The sequence below is a fragment of the Theropithecus gelada genome, chromosome 10, assembly GCF_003255815.1.
Source record: "Theropithecus gelada isolate Dixy chromosome 10, Tgel_1.0, whole genome shotgun sequence".
Taxonomy (NCBI): Eukaryota; Metazoa; Chordata; class Mammalia; order Primates; family Cercopithecidae; genus Theropithecus; species Theropithecus gelada.
Window position 1 is genome coordinate 57633364 of NC_037678.1, and position 20597 is coordinate 57653960.

The 20597-nt window shown below is 37.2% G+C and overlaps 1 protein-coding gene across 3 annotated transcripts in view; it reads right to left on the minus strand.

Annotated features, from left to right (window-relative positions):
* Nucleotides 1-20597, minus strand: part of STK4 (serine/threonine kinase 4) — a 113955-nt gene that overhangs the window by 64028 nt on the left and 29330 nt on the right. For all 3 annotated transcript variants that reach the window (XM_025399880.1, XM_025399881.1, XM_025399882.1), the window contains 4 exons: nucleotides 14281-14448; nucleotides 12173-12310; nucleotides 8940-9068; nucleotides 8108-8294 (listed from right to left, as the gene is read on the minus strand). In XM_025399880.1, the coding sequence (XP_025255665.1) occupies nucleotides 8108-8294; nucleotides 8940-9068; nucleotides 12173-12310; nucleotides 14281-14448 (622 nt within the window). The remainder of the gene's footprint in view (nucleotides 1-8107; nucleotides 8295-8939; nucleotides 9069-12172; nucleotides 12311-14280; nucleotides 14449-20597) is intronic.

The following is a 20597-nucleotide window of genomic DNA, read 5'->3' on the forward strand; positions in this document are numbered from 1 at the left end:
AAATCCAAAATTCAAAGGGTTACTAACTAGAGCAATAGTGGCAGCACATCTAAAAAGATAAAAAAATGTTCACAGGTGAGAATGGTCCACATCTTGGTTCTTTCAAGAATTTCCTAATTGGTCTCATCTTTTACAGTCTTTTGAAACTCCATTTTATCACTTTCCTAGTCAAAGTGTCTTCAGATACCCTATTAACAAGAGAATCAGGTTCAAACTCCTTACTTTGGAATTCAAAGTCTTCCAAAATCCAGTCAACATCCACATCTGCTTCAGCCTACCTGAATACTGAAAACACATTTCTACCTTTCTGACTCTGCACCTGCCTGTAACATCCTTCCCCAGCCTTCCTGCATATCTGAGTCATTGCCTTCCTTTTCACAAATCCTTTGGCTTTTCTGTACCACTTACCTAGCATTTGTCTTAGTATATCATTACCTTCATATGTAGAGGTCCTTTCTCCTAAGTTGTGTCATTATCAAATACTATTATTTGAAGCGTCTAGAGTAATGCTCTATACACATAAGAAATTAGAACAATTAGAACAGTACACATGCCATAAGTAATACATAATGATAATGACAAATGTCATTTAATATGTAAGTTACTGAGAGCAGTGAATGCCTCATTTGGTTTTCATACTCTACACATTAATGACACATAGTGACTATCTAATAAACGCTTCTTGGTTGGCATTAAATATTCATTTTTAACAATAACTGATTCCAAATTGATATTTCTATAGCATAAACATTTGAAAAGAATCTGCTTTTTCTTCATAGATCCACTTAAATTGATATTTAAAAATGTATCTCCATTTTCTTGCTGAACAAAAGAAGGTCAGAACAGCAAGCTTAGAGCACCAGAGAAATAATATATTCCATTAACTGATGAAGAAAGATTTATCTGCCTCTTAGGCTTAAGGATCAAAGTATATCTTTTGTGATTCACTTTCCTTTGTTCTTCATTACCATTATGCTACTGCCCTCTCTTGAAAAACGTATTTCCCCCATGGCTGTTCTTGGCTCTCCTCTTACCAATATAACTATACTAGAGTAGCTATCTTTCAAAACATATAGGCCTTGAGCCCTTCACCCAAATTACACTGAGATCTGGTACTTTCATATCCTAAAATGTGGTCTGGCAGGGTGTTCTGAACGAATTTTCAGGCACCAGGAGTCTGTGCTTTTTGGCTCTTTCCAAAAGAATCAAGAATGCTAATGGTTTCCAAAGATAAAAGTGGGCCCAACATCTGGATACAATAAGAAAAACTGCACAAACAATTAGGATTTAGTCTCCACTCTGGCAGGACAACCTTGAATTATTTTTGAAACTGTGAGAAAAACCTAAGTACCAAGATGTCTGCTCTTCTATTGTAAATCTCACCCACGAGGGAGCTACTGATAAAATGCACAGTGAACCACAGCAGTTATCTTTTGGGGGTGGAAAAAAATCCAGTCGGTAATAAATGCCACTGTATTAAGATAAGAGGCTGAAACTTTACAAAAGAAGGCTCATGTGTATCTAAAGTCTGGCCCTCTTAAAAATCTGTCATCTTGTATTCTGAGCTATTTAACAGATTCTCAAAACATGTATCATCTTATTGCCAAGGAATTTAAAACACATGGACACACACACACACACACACCACCACCCCCCCCCCCAACACACAGAGCCTCCTTCTCTCTTCTCTGCATAATGGTAAAATGTTACTGAAACTGACAAGTGACCTTCCCTTAGCTCAACCATGTTCATGAAGCCAGCACTCAGGCATTCTTGGGGTGGCACTTACAAAGCACCATTAATACCAAGAGTAAAAACTAAAAGCATAACTATCAAGAGAAAAGGAATTAGGAAGAAGAAAAGTAGCGCTGGTTGAAGAAATGTTTAGGTCCTATGAAAAAAACACTGTCATACATTAAAAGACTTATAATACCTACGATTTTTGAGCATTTACACACTAAATATTTTACACATACAATCTCATATCATCTTGACAAAACTACAAAATAGGAACTTTGGTGCCCCATTTTTTTAGACGAGGAAACTGAGGTTCAAAAAAGAAAGAACTTGACCAAGGTGACATAGTCTGTAAGACCCTCAGCGAGGTTTCAAGTCAAAGACTCTGATGCTATAAATCAATGTTCACTCCACTAATCCTTTGTCCTTCTCTTGCCCTTACTCAAAGATAGGGTTCCAACAAAATCAAATGTTTCCAGCTTTAGTTTTGGGGTGCACAACTGCACTAACGCTGTCTGAAACTCTCATATGATGCTGACTGTGAGTGGCAAGCATACACCAACACAATCCTCTGATGATAGTTGTTTAAATCCTGAAGGGATCAGAAGTTGGACAGTAAGGCTACTGTGGTAAAAGAAGTGTTAAAATACTTGCAGTACTTTATGTCCTAATTACTGTACTTGCAAATGCCATAATCTGAGTCAGAGAGAATAAGACAGATAACACACAAGGGAGACAATGTTCTAACAACCCCTTTCAAATAGAAGATGGAAAGCAAATAGGCTCTGAGTCAAGAATTTCTATCTTATGCAGCTCTGAAATTAGTATCTGAAGTTTGGTGTTGAAGTAAAATCATCTTGACAACAGCCTAGCCTTTCACCTGATTTCAACATGAGGAAACTCACAGCAACAATAGGTGCCTTCATGAAACAGGACATTCTGAGGAGCTATAAACACATAATGTTTTTACCACATAATACTATCTCAGTAATTTAACTAAAACATGTTTCTGAGTTGCCCTAACTCAATTATGTCATTATGCTTTAAAATTCTATTTCAAAGAGATTAATGTGGCTGTTGTTCTAGGAGAAAAATTAGAATCTTATGCACTAAGCACAAGTTTTAAAGAGGAATCATCACCTCACTCCCTTCAATTCACTGAATCTAATCTGAAGGCTTGGTCAGGAGAAACATTCTTTCAATTAGTCGTCCAAGTTCTGCCTCCCATTGACCTATTAAGCCTGGAGATAAGGAGGGGTGACCAGGGCTATGCATCTCTTGGGAATGTGGTAAGGACAAGAAAACCATGACATTATCGCCAATGAATCCTGAGAGGAAGAACCGCCGCATGTCAAATCTTTAGTGGATGAGTACATGTTATTACAAGCAGCCATCCTTTGGCTTGTCATTTCCTCACAAGGGGCAAAAGCATTTAACTGCTAAACTACAAATCTGTGCAAATCAAGCTACTTCAGTCGCTCCAAAATGTTTTTGTTATCTCTGCCTCTAAAAAAAAATTTTCTTTTTTGCTCTCAAACATATAATTGACTTTTTAAATATTTAATAACGTCGTGAAAGCTTGGATTCTTTCTACGTCAAGTATAAAATTAATCCTTTTCATTTTATTTTATTTTATTTTGAGACAGAGTCTTGCTCTGTCACCCAAGCTGGAGTGCAGTGGTACGATCTTGGCTCACTGCAACCTCCGCCACCCGGATTCAAGCAATTCTCCTGCCTCAGCTTCCTTAGTAGCTGGGATTACAGGCGCGCACCACTACGTCCAGCTAATTTTTTGTACTTTTAGTAGAGATGGGGTTTCGCCATGCTGGTCAGGCTGGTCGTGAGCTCCTGACCTCAAGTGATATACCCACCTTGGCCTCCCAAAGTGCTGAGATTACAGGCATGAGCCACCGCATCCCGGACCCTTTTCATTTTAGCTCTAAATATTAACACCCTATTTCATAATGATCAAATAAAATGGAAGAAATTCTTCTCCTTTAAAAACAAAATGGTTACTTGAAAACAGATAATGGTGAAACTATTTTTCTGCATATTAAGATAAAAGAGAAAATATATAACAATATAAAACAGAAAATATGTAAAATTTTCCATCATTTTCACAGTACTACCAATTGTATTCAGTGCCACCAATATATTACTTTGGATGACATATGTTAGTAATACCAAAATTAACAAAACCCACAACCACACAGTGACAATTTTAACAATTTAACAATTTTCACAAATCTCCATCAGAAGCTAAAAGATCAAGTACCAAAAATTGGTAAAGAATAGACAAATGAAAGACAATTAGCAACTGATTACTAATTATATAGATTCCTGCACCAAACAATTAGAAAATACATTCTTTCTAAGACACACAAAGCACATTTAACAAAAATTAATAACATGTTAGGCCACAAATGTCTCAAAAAGTAACAAAGAATTGATATAACACAGACCACATTCTTCAACCACAATTCTATAAATTAAAATTTTTAAATAAGCAGTTTTTAAAAATCATACATTTGCTATTAAAAAACACTTTTGAATAACTCATGGGTTAAAAAATAAATGTGCATAGCACAAGCACTACACACTGGAAAAAAATATGTACAATATACCACATATGAAAATGTATGGAATACAGCTAAAACAGAACTAAGATAAAAAGTTACAATGTTGATTAAATGTATTAGCAAGCAAGAAAATTAAAAAGCTAATTATTCAAATTTTAAAAAACTACAAAATAACATCAATTAAAGAATTTTTTTTTTTTTTTTTTATAAAACCTCTTAAACTAAAAACAGACCAAAACTTATTTAGCCTGTTAAGGAGTATTGACCAAATTCTGCTGCAAAATCAGACTCGATGGTAAAAAACTCCAAAAATTTTCTTTAAAATGAGCAACAAGACAAGAAGGTCCACTACCAGCTCTACTATGCAACACTGTATTGGAGGTCTTAATAAGAAAAAAAACCTTAGCCAGGTTTGGTGGTTCACACCTGTAATCCCAGTACTTTGGGAGGTTGAGGAAGGAGGATTACTTACACCCAGGAGTTCCAGACCAGCCTGGGCAACATAGGGAGATCCCATCTCTACCAAAAAAAAAAAAAAAAATCACAGGTGTGGTGGCACATGCCTGTGGTCCCAGCTACTCAGGTGGCTGAGTCAGGAGGATTGCTTGGTCCCAGGAATTCAAGGCTGCAGTGAGCTAGGATCGTGCCACTGCATTCCACAGTAAGACAGTGTCTCAAAAAAAAAAAAAAAATTATATATAAAGATCAAAAGGAAAAACTATAATCATAATTCACAGACAATAAGAGTGTCTCAATTTTTTTAAAAAGGAAATCGCCAGAAAGAATAAAACAGTCCATAAATATGTATACTAGTTGTCTATAGAAGAAAAATGTTAGAAACAAAGGTTTTTTAAACTACGTCATTTGTAATAGCAACAAATAAGTATCTAAAAATAAATTTAACGAAAAGCTCTAAAACATCTTCATGGGTACAATTATAAAATTATCTAAGAATATGAAAGATAGATCAAACAGATCGAAAGATAAATAAACCATGTTCATGCACAGAAAGAATTAACATACAGATGGCAATTCTGCCTAATCTATGTATCCAATGCAATTAAGTCAAAATTCCAGTAGTATTTTATAAAATTTGATATACTGATCCTAAAATTTATATGGGAGAGGCTGGGTGCAGCGGCTCACGCCTGTAATCCCAGCCCTTTGGGAGGCCGAGGTGGGGGGATCTCGAGGTCAGGAGATCGAGACCATCCTGGCCAACACGGTGAAACCCCATCTCTACTAAAATACAAAACATTAGCCAGGCATGGTGGCATGCGCCTGTAGTCCCAGCTATTCAGGAGGCTGCAGCAGGGGAATCACTTGAACCCAGAAGGCAGAGGTTACAGTGAGCTGAGATTGCCCCACTGCACTCTAGCCTGGTGATAGAGCAAGACTCCATCTCAAAAAAAAAAAAATTTATATGGGAGAATAGTGATATAAATTTCAAGAAGTAATCTGTGATGAAAAGAAAAATAAGAAGGGGATGGGAAATCTATTGTAGATAAACGGTCAAAGAAGGACTGAGAAGGTGACAGGATCAAAGACCTGGATAGAGGGAGGAAGCAAGTCTTTCAGATGGAAAAATAAAACAGACTACTAGAGCTCATATTGTAAATAAAAACAAATTCCTGATATATATCAGGAATATATATACTTTTACTGTAATTTACTGTAACATAAGCCTTAGTCCTGGCTCCCAACAACTTGACTTAAAATATATATATATGTATGTGTATATATATATTTTTTAAGTCAGTTCTACACAAGAACTTTCAAGTCAGTTCTACATAAGAATTATTAGGTTTTTAAAAAATTTATTCAATTATTCAAGTAAGGCCATTTTAGCTGATTACAGTTTCAAAACTATATGCATGGTACCATGTTACAGAAAAAGAACACCAATTGTGTCAAGTCCACTGAGAAATCTGGGAAGGGAGAGAAAAAGTGACTATTTTGAGATGTTTTAGCTGACTTCTTAATTGAACTTTGCCAAGTATGAGGTATCCAATCTCCCAACTAAATAAAATAAAGACATTGCCCTAATATCACTGTAGTTACTTAAAATACACTTAAAAATGAATAAATAATGGTCTTGTTCTAGCATAAAGCCTACCTTTATATACAGGGCATTTGTGAACGCAAATGGGAACACAATTATAACCCATTAACTTAATACAGAGCTCCCTCTGCTGGCCCAGAGAATGCACAGTGATCCGAACACTGACAAAGACCCTCTCGTCACTTCAATTTCAATAATGTGTCCTGCCGTTCGGGGAAAAAAAAATCTCACCCAAAATACCACTGATGTCATAGCATGTCCTATAAATTAGGACTTTGAAGTCTCCATTACCTTAAGAATCTTTTTTTCCCCTTCCTCCTCTCACCGTTTTTTATGGCCTTAAAAATGAATACTTTTACAGAGTGTTTACTATTTGCTTTTTGGTGAAGTGGGCTGAAATAAGATGGGCAGTGAGTTGATCACTGCTGAAGCTGAGTGATATAGGTCCACAGGAGTCATGATATTATTGTGTAATTGTATGTATGTTTTAATTTTCCAAATTTAAGTAACTCCTAAAACAATAAGGAATTTTTTTAAATCTCAAAATAAGTGGCAAATCTGTCAAATCTGTAATCCAAAAGGGAGAATTACAAAACCTGCAAAAGACTGTCTGTGAACAAATTTTATTTAATGTTACTCAGACTGTGACTGCTTAGGTTTTTAAATAGTTCTCTTCATGATAATAATAAAAGATGCATGTTTCTCATTAGACATGCTAAAACTATCCAAGTTCAGAAACTGGAAAGAATAAACAACTCATTGAATTAGCATTTGAATTATGAAAATCACATTTGGAAAAAAATTAATTCTTTGAATAAAAATGGGCACAATTTCCCTAACACGTGCATACACAACACATGCTAACAGGTCGGCCTAGTTGTATTGCACAGTGATTATAATCATCTACATAATTAAACCCCTTAAGACAAGCAGATGATTTAGCACTCAGAGTCAATGAAAAGAACCAGAGGTCACTAACTCATTACTGCAAAATGAACATACTTTTAAAACAGAAGAGGAGGAGAAGGGCAATCTAGTACATGGCATTTAGTTGATAATTTGTATATCACCAAACATGGGATTTCTAGGGTGCCTTAATCTTGAGTTTAGGGGATGAAACATAAAGCACCACAAGCACTGAATGACACAAGAATTTCACTCTAAGATAGGAGCTGAACACAAGGTGTTAGGCCTAGTTACAGGCAAAAAAGGATCAGCCAGATATGGAAAGAAGCAGAGATGAGTTTAAAGTAGAAGAAACTGGATGGAACTTTTCAACTTGTCCAGTCATCTTTCATTGACTGACAGTGTTGGTAAACTTGCGTTGGACCCAAACTGTCATGAAAATAAACTGAAGATGTATGTACAGTAAATAACTCAGAATGTCATTACACCTTGACAGGAATTATGCATCAAACAATGCATGTGCTTCCAAAGATCAAGGTAAGGAAGGAAAATAATGACAACATTCAATGAGAAAATGGCTGTTCTGGTTCAAAAGCAAAATCCTTTCTTACTGCTGATGCTTTCTTGACTTTGACTCCACAGGTCAGCTTTCCCCCTCCCCAAACCTCCTGCCCCCATTGCAAACCTCCAAGTTTTCTACTCCTTTGGTTGTGACAAAAGAAAGAACTCAAAGCTAAGCCTGCATAAACCATGAGAATCTGTCTTCTCTGAAATATGTATGCTTGATCTGAGAAGTCAGTGGATTTACTTAGATAAGCCTTACTCTTCATAGTTCCTTCCTCTTCCTCATCCTCTGTATTGATCACCATGGTGCCCAGCTGTGATGGCAACGTGTCATCGTGCTCAATCATAGTATTGGCTCCATCAGTCATGGTGCTGGCTACTCGGACAGTGCCCATCTCATCACCCACTGCTCGAACCATTGTGCCAGAATCCATTTCATCCTCTTCCTGTGAACAGATACAATCTCAAATTGGGGCTAATTTGACAAAAGACTCTGAGTTTTCTGAATAGCTACTACTTAGTGAAAATATTTCGACATTTAACACTTACTCAGGTCCTAAACTCACCTTCCAGAAATGAAAGCACTGTTACTTAAGCAAAGATGACAAACTTATCCACATGATAATAAGCTTTGTATCTAACCCTAAAGGAATTCTTCCTCCACTCTTCTTAATAGAGTTTTGCAACATAGATCTAAGAAACTCATGTGAACATCTTTGGAATCTCAGGGTTGTGAGGAAGTCTAAAAATGTAAAAGCTACATGTTAAGTATGGATCCCAGATTCCCTAAAAGGATATGAAAAGCCAAATCCCAGACCTGAGCATTCTCTCTCTAAATAAAAAGTTAAATTGAGTAAAAGATGGGGGGGCAAAAGAGTGAAATTTGAAGGTGTTTTAGGAAGCACTGGGAGAAGAACAAGTACAGATACAGCAACCCTCTAGCATGAGTTGGTCCAGGTTAGGACACAGCTATGCTGGAAGAGTCTCCAACTCCAAGTTGATCCAATACCTCCTACTCATCTTACCTGGTTTGGCAATCATAAAATAACAAGCATCAATGCCTGAGGCCCACAGCCATGGCTGCCACTCACTGAGTTTTCTTCATCGTCCTGGTCCACTTCCCGCTGCTGGGATTCCTGGCGTTTCAGTTTCACATCCATGGCTTCATTAATTAAGTCTCGCAGTATTGACACTCCTTTGGCACTCTTGACAAATGGGTGCTTAAAGAATAAAGTAAAAAATACTGTGGACAATTTATATGGTGACAGTGCCAAAACAGTACCTAGAATACAGTAGGTACTGGATAACGTGTGTTGAATCAATCAATGAATCTGATCTTTCTCTTTGTGCTTTGGACAACAGCTAAACCACACTCCCTTTATAACTCTGAGCAGAGCAAATTCAGTCTTTGCCCATCTTTTTCAGCCTGGTTGAAATGCCTATGCCATTTCTCTCTGTCAAATCTAGCGATTCTCAATAGGGAGTATCATCTCCTGGAGGAAGTTGTGTAAACATGTTGGGAACATGTTATAGCTGTCACAATGTTTGGTGAGCACAAATGGCATGGGACACTAGCAATTCTGCAAAGTACAGAACTGTCCTGTACAACAAGGAACTGTGGCAGATTCTGCACATCTTTCAAATGTCTCAGGTTGTGTACACACCTTAGTAGATAATACCAAAAAAATGTTTTCAAGAGATATGCAAAAAGGCCAGTGATTTGGGAGGTGATTTTAGAGAGGGGAGCTTAATGGAATAAAGAAATTATTTAGAAATCACTGAAAAATCTACTCATCTGACTTGTTCTACGGTAGCATTTCCAACTACACATTTAGGAAAAAGGATTTTAGTGCAAAAATGCAGTTGCTACAGAAATACTAAACTGATCATATATATGTAACAGATTTTGACCCAAATATTATTCAATCACCAAAGATACTTGAAACAAAGGGATATTGTTCAATTTCATTAATAAAAATTGCTTTATAAGTTTTTAATATTAATACCATCATATGTTTTTATTATTTGTATTTGTAGCACGTGGTAAGAAATCTATGCTGTGAAAGTTACACATGGAAATTCTTTTTGGGGAATTGCCTATTGTCTTCCAAACTTACTCCAATATTGTCCCCATTGTTCCTTGGCAATCCATTCTCTGTTCTCCATCACCCATCAAAGGATACAAGTTCCAAGTAAGAACTCCAGAGATGGAAAGTATACCTCAAAATGTGGTCAGATTGCAATACAGGAGATACATTTCCATGACATTTTGTCACTACCCCATCCAGGTAGGAAAAGAATTTGGCAATCCACTTAGAAATAAGACCCAGCTCATTTGCAATAATATCATATTGCTTTGTTCTTTCCACTTGGAAAAGCTACAAGATCATATCCCACCTTCTGTAATCAGAGACAAATAAATCTGGCCTGTTATTATTTAACATCAGTTTCATGCTAGTGTCCATTCATTCTTTTTACTGTATTTCTTAAATGGCGTAGTTTCTGATTTTCTTTCTTTTTTTTTTTTTTTTTTTGAGATGGAGTCTTGCTCTGTTGCCCAGGCTAGAGTGTAGTGGCACAATCTCAGCTCACTGTAACCTCTGCCTCCTGGGTTCAAGTGCTTCTCCTGCCTCAGCCTCCTGCTGGGATTACAGGCATGTGCCACCATGCCCAGCTAATTTTTGTATTTTTTTAGTAGTGATGGGGATTCACCATGTTGGCCACGCTGGTCTTGATCTCCTGACCTCAAGCGATCCGCCTGCCTCAGCCTCCCAAAGTGCTGGGATTACAGGCATGAGCCACTGTGCCTGGCTAGTTTCTGATTTTCTTACAGCTCTTAAATCTAAACTCATTCATGATGCCAGGCACAGGTATCTATTTCATTATGTCTGCAAACTGGGTCAGGCAGAATTATTTGCAAATTGAAAGTCATATTATTTCATTATAAATTATCTTTATTTTTCTCCATCACATCACAGACAATATTGATTCTTTTTAAATTACAGGCATAAAAAGGTTTTATTATATGTGAGTTTCATTCCAAAAAAGTAATGAGAGTTTTTAAATATACACATTGTTATAAAAAGGGGGCACTAAAAAAGGGGGCACTGGGTCTGAAATGGCTGCAAATGATTGGCCTAGCCCAATTATAATAGCTGATATTTATCAAGTTCATACCATACTGTCTTCAGTACATGTGAACATTGTTCAGAGTAACACACATTATATCATTTAATCATCACAACACATGAGACAGGCACTGTATCCCCATTTTATAGATCACAAAACTAAAAGAACAGAGAGGTTAAGTTACTTGCCCAAGATCATAAAGCTAGTAAATTGGGAGCCAGGATTCAAACCTGGGCAATCTGACCAGGATCCAAGCTCCTAACCACTAAAGCATACTGTCTGCCACATCCCACCTATCCTTCTAGGGCCAGGCCTAGAAGCTACCTACTCCAGGAAAGCACTTTTTGCATCTCCAGTCCAAAGAGGCCTTCTCCCACCCTGAACTACAACAGTACCCACCACTGATCTTAATTCTTTGTCAGACTCAGGTAGACTTGATGGTACCCCTGCTTTGGAATAAAAAAGACTCAAGTTCTAATACTGACTGTGCTATTTACCAGCTGAGTGACCCTAAATGAGTAAACCTCCCTAAGCTTCCGTTTTCTTCATCTATAAAACTGAACGAATACCCACCCTTCACAGGGTCTATGTAATGATTAAATGGCACATGTGCAAAGTATGTGGCGCACAGCAGGCACTCACTAAATGTCAATTCCCTTTCTCTAATCCCATACTGCCCTGTATTTTCTTGCATTATTGTCTTGTTCGATGATTTAAAATTATTTTCCATGTCTTTTCCACTCAAATAGATTTGAACCTCCCTAGAGGCAGGCAATGTCTTAAACTTCTTTTACTTTGTTTTTTGAGATAGCATCTCACTCTGTTGCTCACGCTGGAATGCAGCAGTGCAATCATGACTCACTGCAGGCTCAACCTCCTAGGATCAAGAGATTCTCCCACCTCCCACCTCAGCCTTCCAGGCAGCTGGAACTACAGGCATATGCCACCACACCTGGCTAATTTTTTTGCATTCTTTTTGTAGAGATATGGTTTCACCATGCTGGCTGGCCTCCAACTCCTGGGCTCAAGGAATATACCTGCATCAGCCTCCCAAAGTGCTAGGATTACAGGCGTGAGCCACTGCACCCAGCCTGCCTTATACTTCCTTACTATCTCCACGTAGGTGACCTCATGGCATCTTTTGGTCAGTGTGTAAATGAAATGGAGCGAGGCGGCATCAGAGGGTGATTCATACCTGCAGGAGCTGAGTGGCTGTGGCTCTCTGCTCAGGACTCTTTACAAGACACTGTTTCACAAAATCTGTGAAGTTATCTGACCACAGCTCTGGTTTTCGGAATGTGGGAGGAGGATTTGTAGGAATCATGAAGATTGCCTGGTTAGAACAAACAAACAAGCAAAAAGATCTGATAAAATAAAAGTAATGCTCCAATAAAAAAAAAAATACATCTGGAATTACATTTGAAGCTTAGTAAATAATTTTTCACTTATCCACTGAGAGGCTCACCCAAATTCCAACAAAAGTCTAAGCATTTGCAAGTACAAAGCCTGACGGTTAAAGAACCTGATATATCTCCCTCTCTCCTTTTCCCTCTCTCATATATGGGTCTTGTTCCCTAAACCTCACAACATCGATCAAGCTTTATCATTATTATTATTATTATTTTGGTAACCACAGTACATTGCCTTTTAAAGTAGAAAGGTGAGGCAGAAGAGTATCTACATCCTCAGGATAACCCTGGCCCCATGGTTGTCAAGTTTCCCTGCCTCTTAAAAGTTATTACCACCCCCAGATGTCAGCAGCAACTACACAATAAAGTCATTAACCAGAAGTCCCAAAAATCACAATGGGGTCATTAACTTCCAAACTAAGCTAAATCAATGCATGTGTGAGGGGGAAAAATTAAAAATTGGCCCACTATGTTGCAGTTACATTCTACTGTTTCCAAAAATAAGACTATTATTTATTAAATTTCCAATTTTAAAAAAGCTACGTTTTTTGAAAAGTAAAACACTATACAAACAAGCAGCTTAAATTATATTATTTAAATCTAAAATTGTAACTAGTAAATCTCCTCGCTCCTTCTCCCAAAAAAGAGGGAGGACTTATCTTGGGAACATGAATTTTTGTAAGTCTCTTAATAGGAGAATTAATTAATCAGAGAAGAGGAAGAGCTGGGGTAGGGAAGGATGGAGAGGACCACAGAGCCCCTGAGGAAGGCAGGGTTGGGGGCAGGTGTTATAACAGTGCTGTGATGAAGGGTTCTGGGACAGTTAAGCCTGGGAACTGCTTAGGGTGTCAGCACTGGAAGAGCTTCACTGGAGATGCATTCCATGGGCCCTTAACATTCTAGAAGGAGATAGAGGTTGGAGAGTACACAGTCTCCAGATGAAGAGAATCTGGGGATCTACAAGCCAGAACTTATAAATTCAAACACCTATAGGGGCCAGGCAGAAGCAAGACAAAAAATGAACAAGGCTGGGTTTCAGTGACATGAGTTCAAAAATACAGTTTGCTTTCTTCTTAACACTACTATAAGAAAAACATTAGAGAAATACTGTAATAAGTGGCAGCTGATACTTGGTGACACAACGGGGAATCATGGAGACTGATAAAGTAGAAAGTTCATACTCTGTATAAAGGAGACAACCACTACTCAGCTCCAGTGAGAATGTTGACATGGTAAAAAGTGGTTGTCCAAACTATTCAAAGTGAGTGAGTGAGTGAGAGTATGTGTGTGTGTGTGTGTGTGTGTGAGAGAGAGAGAGTGTGTAGCGCAAATCAAACTAAGCATTTCTATGGCCTACGTCCTGCCAGAGGGCTATCAATACACAACCTCTGGAATGGAGAGAAGTGGAACACACTTAATGACTACAACTAGAGTCAGTAGAGGTATATCATCTATAGTGACACGAATTACACATAATTCATTTATTGTTTGCAACCTAATCAAGTAAGCCATCGAACTAATTTTTTTTTTTTTTTTTTTTTTTTTTTTTTGAGAGTCTCTCTCTCTTGTCCAGGCTAGAGTGCAATGTCACGATCTCGGCTCACTGCAACCTCTGCCTCCGGAGTTCAAGAGATTCTCATGCCTTAGCCTCCCAAGCAGCTGGGATTACAGGCACAAGCCACCACACCCAGCTAATTTTTGTATTTTTAGTAGAGACAGGGTTTCACCATGTTGGCCAGGCTGGTCTTAAACTCCTGACCTCAGGTGATCCATCCACCTCAGCCTCCCAAAGTGCTGGGATTACAGGTGTGAGCCACAACGCCTGGCTTGAACTTAACTTTTTAATGATGATCAGTAACTAACCACGCCACTGGCTTTCTGTCTACTTCCTTACCCTCATTGGATGGATATCAGCATAAGGGGGCTTTCCTTCAGCCATTTCTATGGCAGTTATTCCCAGGGACCAGATATCTGCTACACAGTTGTATCCAATTTCCTGAATCACTTCTGGAGCCATCCAAAATGGTGTTCCTATCACTGTATTCCGCTTGGCCATGGTATCCTAAAATAGAAAGGGAGAGAGACTGACACTAAGCTTAAAACTACTGAGATGTCTACAGAAAAAAAAAAAGAAGAAAAAAAAAACTATTGAGAAAAAGAGGCTTTTCCAACAATAAAAAAATGCCTTGTACTTGAAATACATATAAAAACTATACTCCGAGCATGATTAAGCAGGCATAGAAGAAATTCAAATGACAAAGAAACACAAAAAGATTCTCAATTATTAAAACACAAACTAAGATTGACAAAAAATGTTAAATTAATAATGCTGATAATAGCATAGAAAATCAGGCACTGAAATACAATGTTACTGCAGTATAAATTGGTACATTTTAGTACGTAAGTTGGCAGTATTTATTCAACTTTTAAATATTCACATCCTTTGATCCAAATCTATTTCTTGAAATCTATCTTATGTTCAAGTGTTCCAAACTATATGCACAAAGACTGTAGAAATGTCTGTAATGGGGGGATGAGGAGGAAAAGGAAACAACTCAAATGACCATCAAAAGATAAGAAGTTAAATATAATAAATAACCGTATACTGAAACACCACATTAAAAAGAAAAAAAATGAAGATATATACCTTTTCCTAGCATGGAAAAAATGCACAACATACATTATTACAAAGCAAAAAAAAGTTGTAAAATTATATGTAATATAGTCCTGTTTTTGTAAAAGGAATATATATATAATAATGATGATCATAACAATAATAAAACAATTACCAGTAATAAGAAATGTTGTTATATCATAGTACAAAAAATCTGGAGTAATACATACTAAACTATTAATAATAGTTATATCTAGTAGGCAGAACCACTAAAGGTTTTTACCCTCTATCCTGTATACATCTGTAACATTCTGAAAGTTTACATGAGCATACATATGCAGTAAAAACATTTAAAAATTGATACATAAAAAATAATATACAAAATATCTTAGTTTGTGGCCTAAAGAAGAATATGTGGATATAGTACACATTACAGCAAATAACCACTTGCATACTTTCTCAGGATATCATGGCCCTACTGAAAGAGAACCTCCCTACAGTTCCTATGCTTTAGCAAAAGAAAGAATTTTTTTTTTTTTTTTTTGAGAAAGAGTTTTGATCTTTTGCCCAGGCTAGAGTGAAGAGGCACAATCTCGGCTCACTGCAACCTCTGCCCCTGGGGTTCAAGCAACTCTCCAGACTCAGCCTCCTATGTAGCTGGGATTATAGGCACCCACCACCATGCCCAACTAATTTTTGTATTTTTAGTAGAGACAAGGTCTCACTACGTTGGCCAGGCTGGTCTCGAACTCCTGACCTCAGGTGATCCACCTGCCTTGGCCTCCCAAAGGGGATTACAGGCATGAGCCACCACGCCCAGCAAAAGAAGGATTTTTAAATAGAACTAAATACAAGAAAGGATTTCCAATCATGATCACTGATATTCCTTCTGAAATGCCTGTGACTTAGGTTATGCCAGTCAGAAGCAAATGACAGGTCATTTAAATCAATCTCATTGTCAGTCCTATGTAAAAAATTAACACAGGAACTAACTTACTGCTTAGTCATTTCCTTAGCTCTGAAACTTCAAATTTGCAGGGGTGTTTTCAAACGGTGGCAAAGTTGTTTTCACTGGATTATTTCAATTAGAAATGGTTACTTGCACAGCTAGAAAGTTTTTGAAAATTATTAAGAGTAATGATTGTACACTAACCCCACTTAGATTTGTATTATAAAGTTATATTAGTACAATAGCATAGCAATAAAAAATATAAAGTTCGGAAGTTGACTATGGCATATGTGTGTGTGTATATATGTGAGTGTGTGTGTATATATATCATATATATGTGCTATATAAAACTTGTTATATATATGCACACATATACATGTTATATATATATATAGCACACATATATAATATGATTTATGTTTAAAATGTCATTTAAAATCAGCAAGCAAAGAACAGATTATGAAAAAAAAGCACTGGGAATCTAGTTAGTCATTTGTAGAACTCTACACTTAAATGCCTACCTTATACTTTCACCAAAATAAGCTCAAATAAGTTGAAATTTTAAACATAAAAAACAAAGCCCAAAGAATACTTTAAAAAAGTACATTAGATGGCCAGGCATGGTGGCTCACGCCTATAATCCCAGCACTTTGGGAGGCAGAGGCGGGCAGATTGCCTGAGCTCAGGAGTTCGAAACCAGCCTGGGCAACATGGCAAAATCCCATCTCTACTAAAAGTACAAAAAATTAGCCGGGTGTGATAGCAGGCACCTGTAATCCCAGCTACTCGGGAGGCTGAAACACGAGAATCGCTTGAACCCGGGAGGCAGAGGTTACAGTGAACCAAGATTGCGCTACTGTCCTCTAGCCTGGGTGTCAGAGCGAGACTGTCGCAAAAAAAAAAAAAAAAAAAAAAAAAAAGTACATTAGCCAGGCATGATGGTGCACGCCTGTAGTCCTAGCTGCTTGGGAGGCTAAGGTGGGAGGATCACTTGAGCCCAGAAGTTCAAGATTATAGAGAGCTACAATCATGCCACTGCACTCTAGCCTGGGCAACAGAGCAGGGGTGGTGGCTCATACCTCTAATCCCAATACTTTGGGAGGCTGAGGCAGGAGTTCCAGAATAGCTTGGGTAAAACAGGGAGAGCCCATCTCTACAAAAAAATTTAAAACTTTAACTGGGCGAAGTGGCACACACCTGTAGTCCTAGCTACTTGGGAGCCTGAAGCAAGAGGATCGCTTAGGCCCAGGAGTTTAAGACCAAAATGAGCTATGAACATGCCACTGTACTCCAGCCTGGGTGCCAGGGCAAGACCTTGTCACAAAAAAACAAAATAAAAAAAAAAAAACTATAGATAAATTGTTCTATAATGTTAAGGAGAAAAGGGTTTTTTAAGCATGACATTAAAGATAGAAACTATAAGATAAAAGGTAGATGGATTTTTCTGTACAAAATTTGGAAACTTATGTAGTATTTTTTTAAAAAAGCCATAATCAAAATTAAAAGACAACTAGTAAACTAGAAGATATTTCAGCATGTAAAAAAAAAGGAGTAACAATTTTAACAAATTTTTTTAGTTTTGGTTTATCTTTTTTAATAGATTTATTTAAAAGATGCAACACTCAGTCAGGCACAATGGCTCAAATCTATAATCCCAGCACTTTGGCATGCCAAGGGGGGCAGATTGCTTGAGCTTAGGAGTTTGAGACCAGCCTGGGCAACATGGTGAAACCATGTCTCTACAAAAACTACTAAAAATTGGCTGGGGGGTGGTGGTGTGTGTCTGTAGTCCCAGCTACCCAGGAGGCCAAGGTGGGGGGATCACCTGAGCCTGGTGGTTGAGGCTGCAGTGAGCCGTGATCATGTCACTGCACTCCAGGCTGGGTGACAGAGCAAGAACCTGTCCCAAAAAAAAAAAAAAAAAAAAAAAAAGGTCCAACATTCAATTAGGAAAACTGACACACACAAAAATGAATATTTACAAACAAATTGTTATAAATGGCCAATAATCAAATGCAAAAATATGTGAATTGCTTTGAGAAATAACAAGAAAGATACAAGTTACTGCCCATTCAGCATTAGCAAATATGAAGGGAAAAGAGCACATTTATATACTGAAGTTGGAAACTGAAATTATTCACTTCTAGAAGAAATTCAGCACTATGTGTCAAAAGCACTTTGCCAATATACATTCATCTATTTTCTGACCCAGATTCCAATGTAAAGAAATTATCCTAAGGATTTACTCAAGGAAATGCTGCAAAATTTAGTTGCAGGAATGTTAATCACAAAATTTATGCTTATAGTGGTGGGAAAACTCTAAGCAACCTTAATGGGTACCCAACGTCCAACTGTAGGGAAAGAGTTAAATAAATCATGCTATATCCATACAATGAAATACCCATGTTGCCACCAGAAATAATATTACAGAGTCTTGGGTAAAGATGACAGCTTGAGCAAATACATTTTACTTTCACTCTCTCTCAAAACTCACTCAAAAAGATACTAAAAAGATTGTTTTTTAAGAATAAATCTAGAAGAATAAAAAAACAAAGGGGAAAACAACCACAGCCACAAAATTTTAAAAGCTGGAGAGCAGATGGCCCAGTAGTAACTAAACACACTATAAGATGGAATCCTGAGTCAGTCGCCAGGAAAACTAGAAACAACCTGATTTTGACACCAACCCCTCCAAAAGGCTTAGAAATTGGTGGCATCAGGTAGAGAAAAGAGGGGTGAAAACGGACATCCAAACAGGAAGCCTGGGTTGAAAGAGTTAAGAAGCAGCTAAGCACCCTAAACCCTCCCCTCCCATCAAGCAACTAGTGGGTTTCCCTCGCCCACCCTGGCATTAGACTGGAGGTGTACTCTCTGGGGAGGGAAACCGAGGATCTCTAGACTACAGAGAGTGTGGGTGGTGTTGTGAATCAGGAACATTAAATGAGCATTAACAGCTAACAATCCCCACCGCCACCACTTCCCAGAAGGCTGCCAGCAAGGCCTACGGCCTCTAGAGAAGAGACCTGAGAGAGGCCTAAACTTAGTAGTACTGGAGGTTTCACAACCAAACAGCCAAGTCAGATCATCTTATACTACAGTTTCAGTTTATTTTAGTGAAGGAAAAAAAAATCTCCTTTTTTTTTTTTAACAAAACAACATACATGATCACAGTTCATTAAAAAAAAAAAACAAGTACAGCAAGGTGTACACAAGATAATATACAAAAATCAATTGTATGTTACACTAGCAATGAACAATCTGAAAATAAGGCAAATCCATTTAAAATAGCATCAAAAAGTACAAACTACTTAGGAATGAATTTAACCAAATACATGCAAAACTTGTACACTGCAAATTATAAAACACTGCTAAAAGAATTAAAGAAAATCTAAATAAATGGAAAGACAGCTTATGTTCATAGACTGGAAGACAATATTGCCAAAATGACAGTATTTTCAAGCTGATTTAAGATTCAAAACAATGTCTACCAAAATCCCAATGGCCTTTTCTGCAGAAATTGACAAGCTGATCCTAAAATTTATGTGGCAATACAAGGGACCCAGAATAGCCAAAACAATCTTGAAATAGAAGGACAAAGTTGGAACACTCACACTTAACCAATTTCAAAACTTACTTCAAACTTACAGTAATCAAGAGAGCATAGAACTGGTGCAAGGACAGACATATAGGTCAATGGAAGAGAATTGAAGGCATAGAAATAAACTCATACATTTCAAGAAAGAAAAAACAGTCTTTTCAACAAATGTTGGAACAACTACATATCAACATGTAAAAAGAATGAAATTGGATTCCTATCTCACACCATGAAAACTAACTCAAAACAGATTACAGATCTAAACATAAGAGCTAGAACTATTAAACACTTCAGAGAAATCATAGGAGTAAATCTTCATGACCCTGCACTAGCTAATGATTTCTTAGATGTGACACCAGAAGCACAAGAGACAAAAGAAAAAAGAAATTGGACGTGACCAAAATTTAAAAATTTTATATTTCAAAGGACACCTTCAAGACAACCCACAGAATGAGAGAAAATATTTGCAAATCATGTACATAAGGGACTTATATCTAAAATATATAAAGAACTTTTAAAATTCAACACTAACAAGGTAAAAACCCAGTTAAAAATGGGCAAAAGATTTAAATAGACATTTCCCAAAGATACACAAATGTCCAATAAGCAGAAGAAATGACAATCAACATCATTAGTCATTAGTAAAATGCAAATCAAGACCACAAAGAGATACTACCTCTTACTCACTAGGATAGTTATAATCAAAAACACAAAAAAGAAAATGTTGGCAAGGATGCAGAGAAGTTGGAATTCTCATACCTCAGCCAATTTGGAAAACAGTTTGGCAGTTCCTTAAAAAATTAAACATGGAGTTACCATGTGACCCAGCAACTCTGTGTATCATATGAAAACAAAGATTCACACAAAAACCTGTACACAAATTTCATAGTAGCATTATTCCTAACAGCCAAAAAGCAAAAAATCTAAGTGTTCAACTAATGAATAAGTAAACAAAATGTGCTACAGCCACAATGGAATATTACTGAGCAATAAAAAGGAATGAAGAATTGATGCATGTTACAACATGGATGAACTCGAAAACATTAAGTTTTC